At 38.7% G+C, this 14,077-nt stretch overlaps 1 protein-coding gene across 1 annotated transcript; it reads right to left on the minus strand.

The window, feature by feature from the left end:
* Positions 1–11,018: 11,018 nt before the first annotated feature.
* On the minus strand, positions 11,019–11,963 carry LOC122200518 (olfactory receptor 51I2-like). The gene has a single exon (XM_042906191.1). The coding sequence runs from the start codon at positions 11,961–11,963 to the stop codon at positions 11,019–11,021; it is 945 nt and encodes a 314-aa protein (XP_042762125.1).
* Positions 11,964–14,077: the final 2,114 nt, after the last annotated feature.

Consider the following 14,077-nt stretch of genomic DNA (forward strand, 5'->3'; position numbering starts at 1 on the left):
TATGTGTCTTTCTGTTGCTTCATTATTAGTGTATAAGAATGCAACTGATTTGTGTACATTAATTTTGTATCCTGTGACTTTGCTGAATTCATGTATCAGTTGTAGTAGACTTTTGGTGGAGTCTGTCGGGTTTTCCATGTATAGTATCATGTCATCCGCAAAAAGCGAAAGCTTGACTTCATCTTTGCCAATTTTGATGCCTTTCATTTCCTTTTGTTGTCTGATTGCTGATGCTAGAACTTCCAACACTCTGTTAAACAACAGTAGTGAGAGTGGACATCCCTGTCGTGTTCCTGATCTCAGGGGGAAAGCTTTCAGTGTTTCCCAATTGAGGATGATATTAGCTGTGGGCTTTTCATAAATGGCTTCTATGGTGTTTAAGTATGTTCCTTATTTCCCAACTTTCTTGAGGGTTTTTATTAAGAAAGGATGCTGAATTTGTCAAACGCTTTTTCTGCATCGATTGACAGGATCATATGGTTCTTATCTTTTATTAATGTGATGTATTACATTGATTGATTTGCGAATGTTGAACCAGCCCTGCAGTCCAGGAATGAATCCCACTTGATCATGGTGAATAATTCTTTCTCTATGCTGTTGAATTCTATTTGCTAGTACCTTGTTGAGAATTTTTGCATCCATAATTCATCAAGGATATTGGCCTGTAGTTCTCTTTTTTTGCTGGGTCTCTGTCTTGTTTGGGAATCAAAGTAATGCTGACTTCATAGAATGAGTCTGGAAGTTTTCCTTCCCTTTCTATTTTTTGGAACAGCTTGAGAAGGATAGGTATTATCTCTGCTTTAAATGTCTGGTAGAATTCCCCAGGGAAGCCATCTGGTCCAGGACTCTTATTTGTTGGGAGAGTTTTGATAACTGATTCAATGTTTTCACTGGTTATGGGTCTGTTCAAGTTTTCTGTTTCTTCCTGTTTGAGTTTTGGAAGTGTGTGGGTGCTTAGGAATTTGTCCCATTTCTTCCAGGTTGTCCAGTTTGTTGGCAAATAATGCTTCATTGTATTCCCTGATAATTGCTTGTATTTCTGAGGGATTGGTTGTAATAATTCAATTTTCATTCATGATTTTATCTATTTGGGTCATCTCCCTTTTTTTTCAGAAGCCTGGCTAGAGGTTTATCAATTTTGTGTATTTTTTCAAAAAACCAACTCTTGGTTTCACTGATCTGCTCTATAGTTTTTGTTTTTGTTTTTTTTTTAGATTCTATAATGTTTATTTCTGCTCTGACCTTTATTATTTCTCTTCTTCTGCTGGGTTTAGGGTGTCTTTGTTATTCTGCTTCTAGCTTCTTTAAGTGTGCTGTTAGATTTTATATTTGGGATTTTTCTTTTTTCTTGAGATAGGCCTGCATTGCAATGTGTTTTCCTCTCAGGACTGTCTTCGTTGCATCCCAAGGTTTTGGATTGTTGTATTTTCATATTCATTTGTTTCCATATATTTTTAAATTACTTCTCTAATTGCCTGATTGACCCATTCATTCTTTAGTAGGGTGTTCTTTAACCTCCATGCTTTTGGAGGTTTTCCAGACTTTTTCTTGTGGTTGATTTCAAGTTTCATAGCATTGTGGTCTGAAAGTGTGCATGGTATGATCTCAATTCTTTTATACTTATGAAGGGCTGTTTTGTGACCCAGTATGTGATCTATCTTGGAGAATGTCCCATGTGCACTCGAGAAGAAAGTATATTCTGTTGCTTTGGGATGCAGAGTTCTAAATAGATCTGTCAAGTCCATCTGATCCAATGTATCATTCAGGGCCCTTGTTTCTTTATTGATCCTGTGTCTAGATGATCTATCAATTGTTGTTAGTGGGGTATTAAAATCCCCTGCAATTATCACATTCTTATCAATAAGGTTGCTTATGTTTATGGTTGTTCTATATATTTAGGGGCTTCTGTGTTCGGTGCATAGACATTTATAACTGTTAGCTCTTCCTGATGGATAAACCCTGTAATTATTATATAATGCCCTTCTTCATCTCTTGTTACAGCCTGTAATTTAAAGTCTAGTTTGTCTGATATAAGTATGGCTACTCCAGCTTTCTTTTGACTTCCAGTAGCATGGTAGATAGTCCTCCATCCCCTCACTTTCAATCTGAAGGTGTCCTCAGGTCTAAAATGAGTCTCTTGTAGACAGCAAATAAATGGGTCTTGTGTTTTTTCCCATCCTGATACCCTATGTCTTTTGGTTAGAGCATTTAGTCCATTTACATTCAGTGTTATTATTGAAAGATATGGGTTTAGAGTCATTGTGATGTCTGTAGGTTTCATGTTTGTAGCGATGTCTCTGGTACTTTGTCTCACAGGATCCCCCTTAGGATCTCTTGTAGGGCTGGTTTAGTGGTGAGGAATTCCTTCAGTTTTTGTTTGTTTGGGAAGACCTTTATCTCTCCTTCTATTCTAAATGACAGACTTGCTGTATAAAGGATTCTCGGCTGCATATTTTTTTTCTGTTCATCACATTGAAGATTTCCTGCCTTTCCTTTCTGGCCTGCCAAGTTTCAGTAGATAGGTCTGCCACTATTCTTATGTGTCTACCTTTGTAAGTTAGAGCTTGTTTATCCCTAGGGGCTTTCAGAATTTTCTCTTTATCCTTGTATTTTGCCAGTTTCACTATGATATGTCATGCAGAAGATCGATTCAAGTTATGTCTGAAAGGAGTTCTCTGTGCCTCTTGGATTTCAATGCCTTTCCCCTTCCCCAGATCGGGGAAGTTCTCAGGTATGATTTGTTCAAGTACACCTTCAGCTCCTTTTCTCTCTCTCTTATTCTGGTTTCCTATGATACGGATATTGTTCCATTTGATTGCATCACTTAGTTCTCTATTTCTCCCCTCATATTCCTGGATTTTTTTATCCCTCTTTTTCTCAGCTTCCTTTTTTTCCATAATTTTACCTTCTAATTCACCTATTCTCTCCTCTGCCTCTTCAAACCATGCTATGGCTGCCTTCATTTTATTTTGCACCTCATCTATAGCATTTTTTTTAGCTCCTCATGGCTATTTCTTAGTCCCCTGATCTCTGTAGTAATAGATTCTCTGCTTTCCTCTATGCTTTTTTCAAGCCCAGCGATTAATTTTATGACCATTATTCAAAATTCTTGTTCCATTATATTGCTTAAATCGTTTTTGATCAATTTGTTAGCTGTCGCTACTTCCTGGAGTTTCTTTTGAGGAGAATTCTTCCGTTTTGTCATTTTGGGTAGTCCCTACAGTGGCTCCAAACTGCAGGGCACTTCCCCTGTGCTGTCTGGAGTAACTTGTGTTGGTGGGTGGGGCCGCAGTTAGACCCCAGCCAGCCCACCGCTGGGGCCACAGTCAGACTGGTGTGTACCTTATCTTCTCCTCTCCCAGGAGCAGGACTCACTGTGGAGTGGTGTGGCCTCTCTCTGGGCTACATGCACACTGCCAGGCTTGTGGTGCTGCTTCTATGGGATCTGGTGTATTAGCCGGGGTGGATCTGCAAGGTGCACAGGGGTGGGAAGGGAAGACTCAACTCAGTTTGCTTTTGGTGGTCCACTTCGGGAGGGGCCCTGTGGCACCGGGAGGGAGGCAGACCCGTTGGAGGGATGGATCCCCAGAAGCACAGCCTTGGGTGTGCAAACAAGTTCTGCGAGGTGAACTGGTTCCCTTTGGGATTTTGGCTGGGGGATGGGCGAGGGAGATGGCACTGGCCAGTGCCTTTGTTCCCTGCTGAGCTGAGCTCTGTCTTCTGGGGCTCAACACCTCTCCCTCCCATTCTCCTCTAGCCCTCCCGCTCTCTGAGCAGAGCTGTTGACTTCTAGCATTCCAGATATTAAGTCCCACTGGCTGTCAGAACACTCGGTCTGGCCCCTCCGCTTTTGCAAGCCAGACTCAAGGGCTCTGCCTTGCCAGGCCGGCTCCCCTTCCACCACCCAGGCTACCTCCCACCAGTCCGTGTAGCATGCACTGCCTCTCCACCCTTCCTACACTCTTCCGTGGGCCTCTTGTCTACTCTTGGCTCCAGAGAGTCCATTCTGCTAGTATTCTGGTGGTTTTCTGGGTGAAGCAGACGTGGGTGAAATCTTAAGCAGACGTGGGTGAAATCTAAGTGATCAGCAGGACAAGGTGAGCCCAGTGTCCTCCTATGGCGCCATCTTCTAGAATTTTCCAGAAGATGGAAAATGTCTATTTCTTGAAAGTAAACACAAAAAGAGCAAGAGAGGACATGTTGGTAAGTTTTACACCCAGAGTCTCCAAATAGGCTTTGATTTGTTTTAAACTAATGATCTCATATGATCCTTTGACCACAGAGTAAATTTTCTGGCTAGCACAGGCTTCTGGTGAGGTGGGATATGGGGAGTGGAAGATTGATGCGTTCTGCATATGCACCAGGTGGGATGATTCTCTTGGGGCCCAAATCAGGCCTCCATAGGTAGTGACGTGGGCCCTCCACAGCCTGTAGCCACATCTGGAAGGGAATGACTCCACTATAAAAAGGAAATACTTGTCCCTTGAGATGAGCAGAGCAGAACATTTGAAAAGTTCCTCTGTGGGGAGCCAGTGGGGGCATCGAGGCTCAGACCCCGCCCCTGTGAGACCCAGCACCTCTCTGGGACTCTCAGGTTATTCTCATCTGCCTGCATCTGTCTCTCTCCTCCTCTCCCTCATTTTACTAAAACCATAATATATACGTTTTATAGAAAAGTAGAAAATACAGATAATTAGGAAAATAAGTCTTCCCAACTCTCACTAACGAAGACAAACTGCTCATGTAATTTGTTATTCCTTCCTTCCAAACTACTTTTTCTTTGCAAGTGTGTGAATGTGAAACAGCAATAGTATATGTCAGTGTTTTTTACCAAGAAAAAACATTCTATTTGATAAGACGTTTTATTTGAAATACGGCTCTACAGTGGATTATGTACATTCTTCCAGTCTGTCCTGTACTAGAAGTCTGTTGTTGCAGCCATAGCTTCTATTTTAAGTAGTCTATTTTTCTTTTTTTTTCCCTCTTGTTTTAACATTGGGGAGCTCTACCTCATTCCTGTTCCATTTCCCAATTTTTTTTTTAACTTTAGAAAAAGTAATCTCCATTGTATAAGAATTCTAAATTAGCTTTAAGATCATGTTGTTGTATTCCCCCAAATATTCATAATTAAGTACATTGAATAGGGAAGAAATGACACCTTCAGTATTTGTTTAATCTTTCCACCTAGACACATGCTTTTGTCACCATCCATTCAAGTTTATTTCTAAACCTATTGATCATACTTGAACTTTTTTTCCATAAAACACCTCATTAAAATATTACTGAGGAATTATTTTTTCCCTCCTTCTCTCTCTTTTCTTTTTTGAGAGAGTGTGAGTGGGAGAGAAGGGCAGAGGGAGAGAGAGAATCTCAAGCAGACTCCGTGCTCAATGTAGAACCCAACTTGGGGCTGGATCCCAGCCTGGTTCCATGGATCATGGATCATGACCTGAGCTGAAATCAAGAGTCAGTCGCTCAATGGATTGAGCTATCCAGGCACACCCTGAGGAATTATTTTTTTAAGTTTGAGAGTTGAATTAAATATTTGTTGTTTTTGGAAATTTCTGGTTTTGTTATATTATGTTATATTTGGAAAATTTTCTCAATTTTTAGTAATTTTTCTTTTTCTTTATTTTTTATTTACTTTTTAAATTTTAATTTATTTTTAAATTTACACCCAAGTTAGTTAGCATATAATGCAACAATGATTTCAAGAGTAGATTCCTTAATGCCCCTTACCCATTTAGCCCATCTCCCCTCTCACAACCCCTCCAGTAACCCTCTGTTTGTTTTCCATATTTAAGAGTCTCTTATGTTTTGTCACCTTCCCTGTTTTTATATTATTTTTGCTTCCCCTCCCTTATGTTCATCTGTTTTGTATCTTAAAGTCCTCCTATGAGTGAAGTCATATGATATTTGTCTTTCTCTGACTGACTAATTTTGCTTGGCATAATACCCTTTAGTTCCATCCACGTATTTTTAAATCTTTGTGTTTTCTTGAACCACAAATTACATCACTTGGAAATAATTATAATATGGTTGTATTCATTCATTTATCCAATTCATAAGTATTTACTGAAATCTGTATAATCTGCGCAAGGTTAAGGTTATAATTTGGTTACTATAAATGTTAGAATTTTCCTTATTGAGTATTTTACTATATGCCAAGCAGTGTGTGAACCATTTTTCAAATTATCTGTAAACTTTATAGAAAATATAATCTGGTTATTTTGTATCAATTTACAGTTGAGTAAATTGAGGCTCAGAGAGGTTGGTATTTTTCTTTCCTTTTTAAAAAAAATGCTTATTTTTGGGAAAGACAGAGAGGGGTAGGGCATGGGAGGAGCAGAGAGAGGGAGACACAGAATCTGAAGCAGGCTCCAGGCTCTGAACTGTCATCATGGAGCCCAACATGGGGCTTAAACCCACAAACTGCGAGATCATGACCTCAGCCAAAGTTTAACCCACTGAGCCACCAGGTGTCCCAGGTTGGGATTTTTCTAAAGCCATGATCTTCTGTGCACAGAGTTCATACCCTTTCTAATATTAAACAATTAATTCTTTCAAAACGCTTATGATTTAAGTAGGAAGCTATATACAGAGTAGTACAGAGTTCTATCTAGCTGCTGCAGTGTAATTCCACACAAATAGATTTGAAGCATAAAAAGAATAAAATATCTGTTTTAACGCTATTGGAGGTGAGGGGACCAGACAGAGGGCAGGTAGTAAAGGAATTCCTTAAAATGCTGCACAAAGTAGATAACTTAAAACCTGAACCAATGTTTAGCCCATGATATCTGTCTAATAAATATTTTTGATGAATAATTAGGATGGTATACATTTTCCATGCAGATAAAGATGGACAAGATACCCCAAGTAAAGTCTCTCAGAGCAAGGATATAGATATAAAGCAGCTTGTTGGTTCATAAATCACATGTAGTTCCATATGGCTAAGGCAAAATACAAGATAGAGTGGTACTATGATTAAGAGACGTGTTACAGCTTTTGGACTTTATCCATAGACGGTAAGAGACATTGAAATCTCTTGAAAGAGACATTGAAAGTATTTTATAATCAGATGGAGCCTTTGGGAAGATCATTCTGGTTGTGGTGTAGTAAAAGGAGAGAAAAGATCAGTAAATGATGAGATCATTTTGGAAGATATTGCCAAGTTGAAGTAAGGGATGATAATGAAGGCCTCAAATAACGTAGCAACAGTGGTGAGGTAGAGGCAAAGTTGGGAAAAATCAAAATCTGGAATTTTCAGGATTTAGTATAGAGTTAAAGATACAGGTTAAATTAAAATAATCGTTTCTATCTCAAGTCTCACAATATTGAAAAAAGATTCCTCAAAAAAATGGTAAGTGATAGCCAAATATTTGTGTGTGTGTGTGTGTGTGTGTATGATACAGTATAAAAAATATATATAGAAAATTTTAAAAAATTTAACCAGAAGGTATATGATATAACACATTAATAAAATATGCATAAAGTTTTCATTAGTACTTTCTGGAAAGTACTATTGCTTATATAGTTTTTTCATAATTTCACTCATTAGCATGATGAATTATATTGATGAATTTCTGAAAAATGAGTTATGCTTTGAAATCTAGAATATATGTTGATTATTCTTTGTCTATATTATTAATTGTATACACAACTTTGAGTATTTACACATATGTTCCCATTAGTGTGTTTTGTCTACAGGATTGTTTGCCGATATAAATTTTTTCTGTATTATTTATCAAGATTATATTTGCTCTTTTGAATAGCTTTCCAGTTTTATTTATGACTTAAGATGTATAGGGGTGCCTGGGTGGCTCAGTCGGTTAAGTGGCTGACTTCGGCTCAGGTCATGATCTCGCGGTCCGTGGGTTCGAGCCCCGCGTCGGGCTCTGTGCTGATAGCTCGGAGCCTGGAGCCTGTTTCTGTTTCTGTGTCTCCCTCTCTCTCTGCCCCTCCCCCATTCGTGCTCTGTCTCTCTCCACCTTTCAAAATGAATAAATGTTAAAAAAATGATGTATAAAAAGAGGGCGCCTGGGTAGCTTACTCAGTTCAGCATATGACTTCAGCCCTAGTCATGATGTCACAGTTCATGAGTTTGAGTCCCACATGAGGTGAGATCGAGCCCCCTTTGGGTGAGACCTGCTTCTCTCTCTCTCTCCCCCGCCTCTCTCTGCCACTCACTCACTTGTGCCCTCTAAATAAATAAATAAATATTAAAGAAAATATTAAAAGAATAATCTGTTTCTTGAAATGTGGGGAGAAAAGCAAAGAAAAAGATCTTGTTCTATATACAACTGTAATATGTTGTAATATGTATAAATACATATTATAATATGTTGGAGATGATGTGAGTATAATTGTTAAGTTGTAATTTCTTCCTTAAGTATGAGTTAATTCTTCATGCATTTACATGAAGAAAAAATAAACTTTTTTTAAGTTTATTTATTTATTTTGAGAGAGAGGGCATGCACACATGAGTTAGGGAAGGGCAGAGAGAGAGAGGGAGAGAGAGAATCCCAAGCAGGCTCCATGTTCAGTATGGAGCCTGACAGGGGACTCGATCTCACAACAGTGAGATCATGACTTGAGCCCAAATCAAGAGTCCGTCACTCAACTGACTGAGCCACCCAGGCACACCCATGTATTTACATTTTGTTATTTTCCCTCGAACACCAATTTATTCCAGACTTTAGATTACTTATAGAACATGCTACTGTAATTTTAAAAATATCTCTAATCTAGTATTATATATGATTCCTGAGTGTATTTTCCATTTGATTAAGTTTTTAGAGGTTGGTCTACTTTGAGAGCTTAAAAGATTGGTTATTGGATTATTTTCAATCTTTCCCATTCATATCATTCCATCATTTAAACAATTTTTAATGATTTTAAGTAGTATTTTATTCTTTTATAATGTCTTAAATTGACTGCTCAATTTTTTAACATTCTCTTTTTGTCATAAAAAATACCACCAACTTTCTTTTTAAGTTTATTTCTTTATTTATGAGAGACAGACCTAACCTGAGCAGGAGGGGTAGAGAAAGGGAGAGGGAGAGGAAGAGAAAGTATCTCAAGCAGGCTCTGCACTGTCAGCACACAGCACGATGCTAGACTCAATCTCACAAACTATGATATCATGATCTGAGCTGAAATGAAGAGTAGGACACTTAATTGGCTGAACCACCCAGGTGCCCACCACCAACTTTTTATAAGACTATGAATTTAGGCAGAATACACCTTTGCATACATTTTGTATGTTTTGCTATGTAGTGTTTCCACTTTGATTCTTTCCTTATAATTTGCTAATATATGCATTTATATTGTTCATTAAAATATATATACATACATATATGTGAACATATACAATTTATGTTATACACCTTACCGAATTTTATTATTATTGAAACCTAGATCACACTACAATTTATATTGTAATTGCATTTATTTCATCTTTTAAAAGCTAGGTAGATAGTGTGTATTATGTGAAATAAATACTGACATGCATAGCTATAGCTAATATACATATTTCATTCGAACTAATATTCTTTTTCATAATCTTAATTTTTTTTATTTAAACACTTAACATGAGATCTCCTCTCTTAACAAAATTTTCAGTGCCATTGTATTATTGTTGACTATCTGTAAAATTCTGCACAGAAGATTTCTACAGCTTATTCATCTTGCTTAACTACAACTTTATGCCCATCAATTAGTAACTTGTCATTTCCCCTTCCCCCGAGCCCCTGGCAACCACCATTCCAATCATTGATTCTATGAATTTGACTATTTTCTGTACCTCATTTAAGTAGAATCATGCAGTATTTGTTTTTCTGTGACCGGCTTATTACACTCAGCATAATGTCCTCAAGGTCATCCACATTGTCACATATTGAAGAATTTTCTTCTTTCTTAAGGCTGAATAGTATTCCATTGTATGGATATGACCATTTTCTTTATCCATTCTTTGGTTGATGGACATTTAAGTTGTTTCCACATCTTGGCTATTATAAATAGTGCTGTAACACAGGTGTGCTATCTCTTTGAGATCCTGATTTCAATTCTTTTGGATAAATACCAAAAAGTGAGATTGATGGATCATATGGTTATGACACAAAAAAGCACAGTCAACAAAACCAAAAATAAACAACTGGGACTACATCAAACTAAAAATCTTCTGCATAACAAAGGAAACAATCAATTGTAAAGGCACCCTTGAAAATATTTGCAAACCATATATCTGATAAAGAGTTAATCTACAAAATGTATAAGGAACTCCTACAATTTAATAGCATAAAAACTAATAATCTAACTTTAAGATGGTATAAAGAGTAGAATAAGCATTTCTCCAAAGAAGACCTACAAACAGTCAACAGAACATACAATGGCATAATGGCATAACATCACTCATCATTAGGGAAATCCAGATTGAAATTACAATGAGATATCATCTCTTATCTTCCAAGATGGCTATTACTAAAAAAATGAAAGACAACAAGTATTGACAAGGACATAAGGAAATATGGACCCATGCACACTATTGAGAATGTAAAATAGATCCACTATAGAAAACAGTATGGAGATTCCTCAAAAAAATTAAGAGTAGAGCTACCTTTGGCAAAATCTTGGGAAATGGCTTTCTTTACCCATTATGAAAGTGTTTCCATGGTACTAAGCAATTTCCTTTGTGATGATTCGCTTTCAACAAAAACATATTGTGATAAAATGAGGGACTGATTATAAGGATGTATATTTTTGGATTAAAAAAGAGGAAAATTGAGCAAGTTTTTTTTTGTTTTTACTAAATTCTGACCCAGTTTATCTTGGCAAAACCTGTTGGTTTAAGTCTTAACTATTGTCAGGTAGTCATCAAACATCTGGTGGCAGAAATCCTAATATTGGTTAATGACTAAAAAGAAATGTAAAAAGCCTTGTCAAAGTAGATTTTAAAAACTCAAATTTGTGGTCTAACAATAAATATCCTCTCAGTCTTGAAATTTCAACATGTCTCCTACTTAAAACTTTGTTCCCAGCAGTATTTTGCAAAGCCTCCGACGAATCTCTTTGGTTTTGATGGAATAAATGATGGGGTTGAGCATAGGAGGCACAAAGAGATAGATCAGGGACATGAGTGTATGTACATACTGTGGGGCATGCCTCCCATAGCGAGCAACCATGGACACACCAACCATGGGCACATAGAACATGAGCACAGCACACAAGTGAGACACACATGTATTCAGTGTCTTAAGTCTTTCCTCCCAGGATGCAATGGCAAGTACAGAGTGCAGTATGAGCACGTAAGAGAGAAGAATGAGTGCAGAATCCAGACCAAAGTTACAGATGACAACGAATTGACCATAAATATTATTGATGGTGGTGTCACCACAGGGCAAGCGGATCAGATCTGGATGCAGGCAGTAAGCATGGGAGAGTACATTGGCCTTGCAGAAGGGCAACCTCTTCAGAAGGAAAGGCAGTGGGAAAACCATACAGAAACTGCGGATGATAACAGCCATGCCCATACACACCACACAGGCACCAGTAAGAACTGTGGCATAACGCAGTGGGTTACAGATGGCCACATAGCGGTCAAAGCTCATAACCAACAGAATCCCCGACTCTATGAAGGAGAAGAGGTGGATAAAGAACATTTGAGCCATGCAAGAATCAAAGCTGATCTTCTGTAAGCGGAAGCAAAATGTGGCCAACACCGTGGGCAGTGTGGAAAAGGACACACCTAGGTCATTAACTGATAGCAGGGACAAGAAATAGTACATAGGCCGATGCAAACTCTGTTCCTCCTTGATAATGAAAAGGATAAGGGCATTTCCCACAATGGAGACAGTGTAGAGGGTACCAAGGAGCAGAAACACATAGTGTTGGGAGGTCCCCAGCCCTGAGAACCCTGTCAGGGTAAAGGGAGGCAACTCTGAGCTGTTGTGGGGGTTACCTCCCATATTGGCATTACTGCTTAGACTCTAGGACCACTGTCCTGTAAAGAAGATAAACATACAGTTTAAATCATGACCTAGACCTAATATCCTAAGACTCTTATATATCATCCAGCCCTTTATTTGTAGCATTAATCAATCTTGCTCCCCAAATCATTCATCCTTCTCTCTTATTGTCAACAATATCTCTGGAATTATCTGAGTGTTCTCTTTTATACAGCTAGCTAAACAGGTCACATTGCCTTCCTTTACACCTGTGCCTAACACCACAATGCTTCTTCTCACATTCAAAGCTATGAACTCTTTTCATCAATCTCTGGGCATCTTTTTCCTCAAGACCTAAAATCAAACTGTCTTTATCACTACTTCCTTGACCATCCCACCTTCTTCCTGAACATTTCGCTTAGTCATTGAACCATAAACTTTTCCTCTTTCCACTCTCTCATGCTACTGAACCTTTATTACCTTATTATGATTCTCCAGCTTCCTCACTCCTGTATAGTCTGTCAGTTCTTCTATCCATCCATCCATCCATCCTGATAAAATATAAATGGGTAGAAAGAGGTGGTCAGTACTAAATCAGTAGTTCTGGTTTCAATCCTCAAAATTTCCTTCCTTGTACCTCAGGATACCCACATTGATCTCTTTGTTGCTATCCAAACATGAACTGCAGGTCCTCAGCTCCCTGAGGCAGCCCTGAATGTGATAACATAGCCATTAGATCCATCTTCTAGGGACCAGGACCAGCGATGCCCTCTGCCATGGATATTTGTTGTCCATGGCCAGCAGAGGTAACTTGTCTTCCTGCTACCACCTTCATAGCTATAGGTTTGTGTCTCCTTTCATGCCCACTTCTCTGCCAGTCCTGCATTATAGCTTTGTGAATCCTGTCTTCCCTCCTGACTCAGTTCCAAGAACTCAGCCGTGACTCTCGCTCACTGTTTAGCCCCTCCTGTGCTTAGTGCAAGGTCTTGCACAGGAGATATACTCACTAAGTCACTGATCCTTCCTGGGTTTTTGTTCTCTTTGTTGTAAACTGGAGATTTTAAGAAACCGAGCTAACAGTGTTGTGGAGATCCAAAAGTGGACAGTTGTGAAAACTTTAAGGACTTTGCAGCTTGGGTTCTATAGCCTTCTGTCCGCCCTCACCTCCAGCTGCTCATCTGCCTTTGCCAAACCTTCATCTGACTCAAGACTCCTCTATCCTCTCTTCTCAGGATGCATTTCCCCCTGCATTCCATATTCTTAGTACCACTTTGTCTTCTCTACCTGAAAACTCCTCCTAAACATTTTTATTTGTCTCTGCATGAAATGTGCAGACACCCTTGATTTTAGTTTCTTAACACTAAGTAAGGTAGTAAAGGTGAAAGTGTACAGGAAATCAAACAACCCGACTCAAATTATGGAGAGCCTTTCCTTCCTCTGACTGTCATACTATAGCACTAAGGATTTCTAAGTTAGGGGAAGAGTGCCTTAAGGCTTGAGATTTTGTGCATCTGACACTCCAGTTTACCTACCTGAGAGAGCTGTGCACATGGAAGGTGCAGAGGAAGGAAGAGCAGTAGTGGGGGCCCTGAATGCCTTACTCCAACCCCCAAATGGTTACTTGTGCCAACTCTCTGGCCTGACAATATAAGGTTGCATTCAGGAAGTCCCTTGAGCTTATATCTGCCTAGGTACTCATGGACTGCTGGGAACATGGAACATCTACACATCTATTTTACAACCAAAGAAATTGGGTTTAGCAAGAACCCCTCAGATACCTAATGTTTGCCTGCAACTCACCAGTCTTTTCAAAACTCCCACTCATATGTAAGTCAGACCAAAGGATTCAGTGTCTCACCTAATGCACTCATAGACCTTGCAGTCACACTGATTGCCATGCAAAAAGGTCAGGAAATTACCCAAGCCCTGATCAATACTCATGGGTTTATCAGTATCCTGTGTCTACTGACCCTTTGTCATAAGTCTCTTCAAATTTTCCCATATGGAAAGAAAAAAAATACTGTCTTTTCATTTACAGCAAGGTAACAATTTTTACCCTAAAGTTCTATGGTATAAGGTGTATGTTAACAAAAGTAACTATAAATGGAGTCCTTCATTTAATAGTAGACATGATT

Source organism: Panthera leo, chromosome D1 (genome assembly GCF_018350215.1).
Source record: "Panthera leo isolate Ple1 chromosome D1, P.leo_Ple1_pat1.1, whole genome shotgun sequence".
Lineage (NCBI taxonomy): Eukaryota > Metazoa > Chordata > Mammalia > Carnivora > Felidae > Panthera > Panthera leo.

What these genes read in the sequence shown, in the direction of transcription:
- LOC122200518 (XM_042906191.1), bottom strand. Translation starts at nt 11,963, where the DNA reads ATGGGAGGTAACCCCCACAACAGCTCAGAGTTGCCTCCCTTTACCCTG.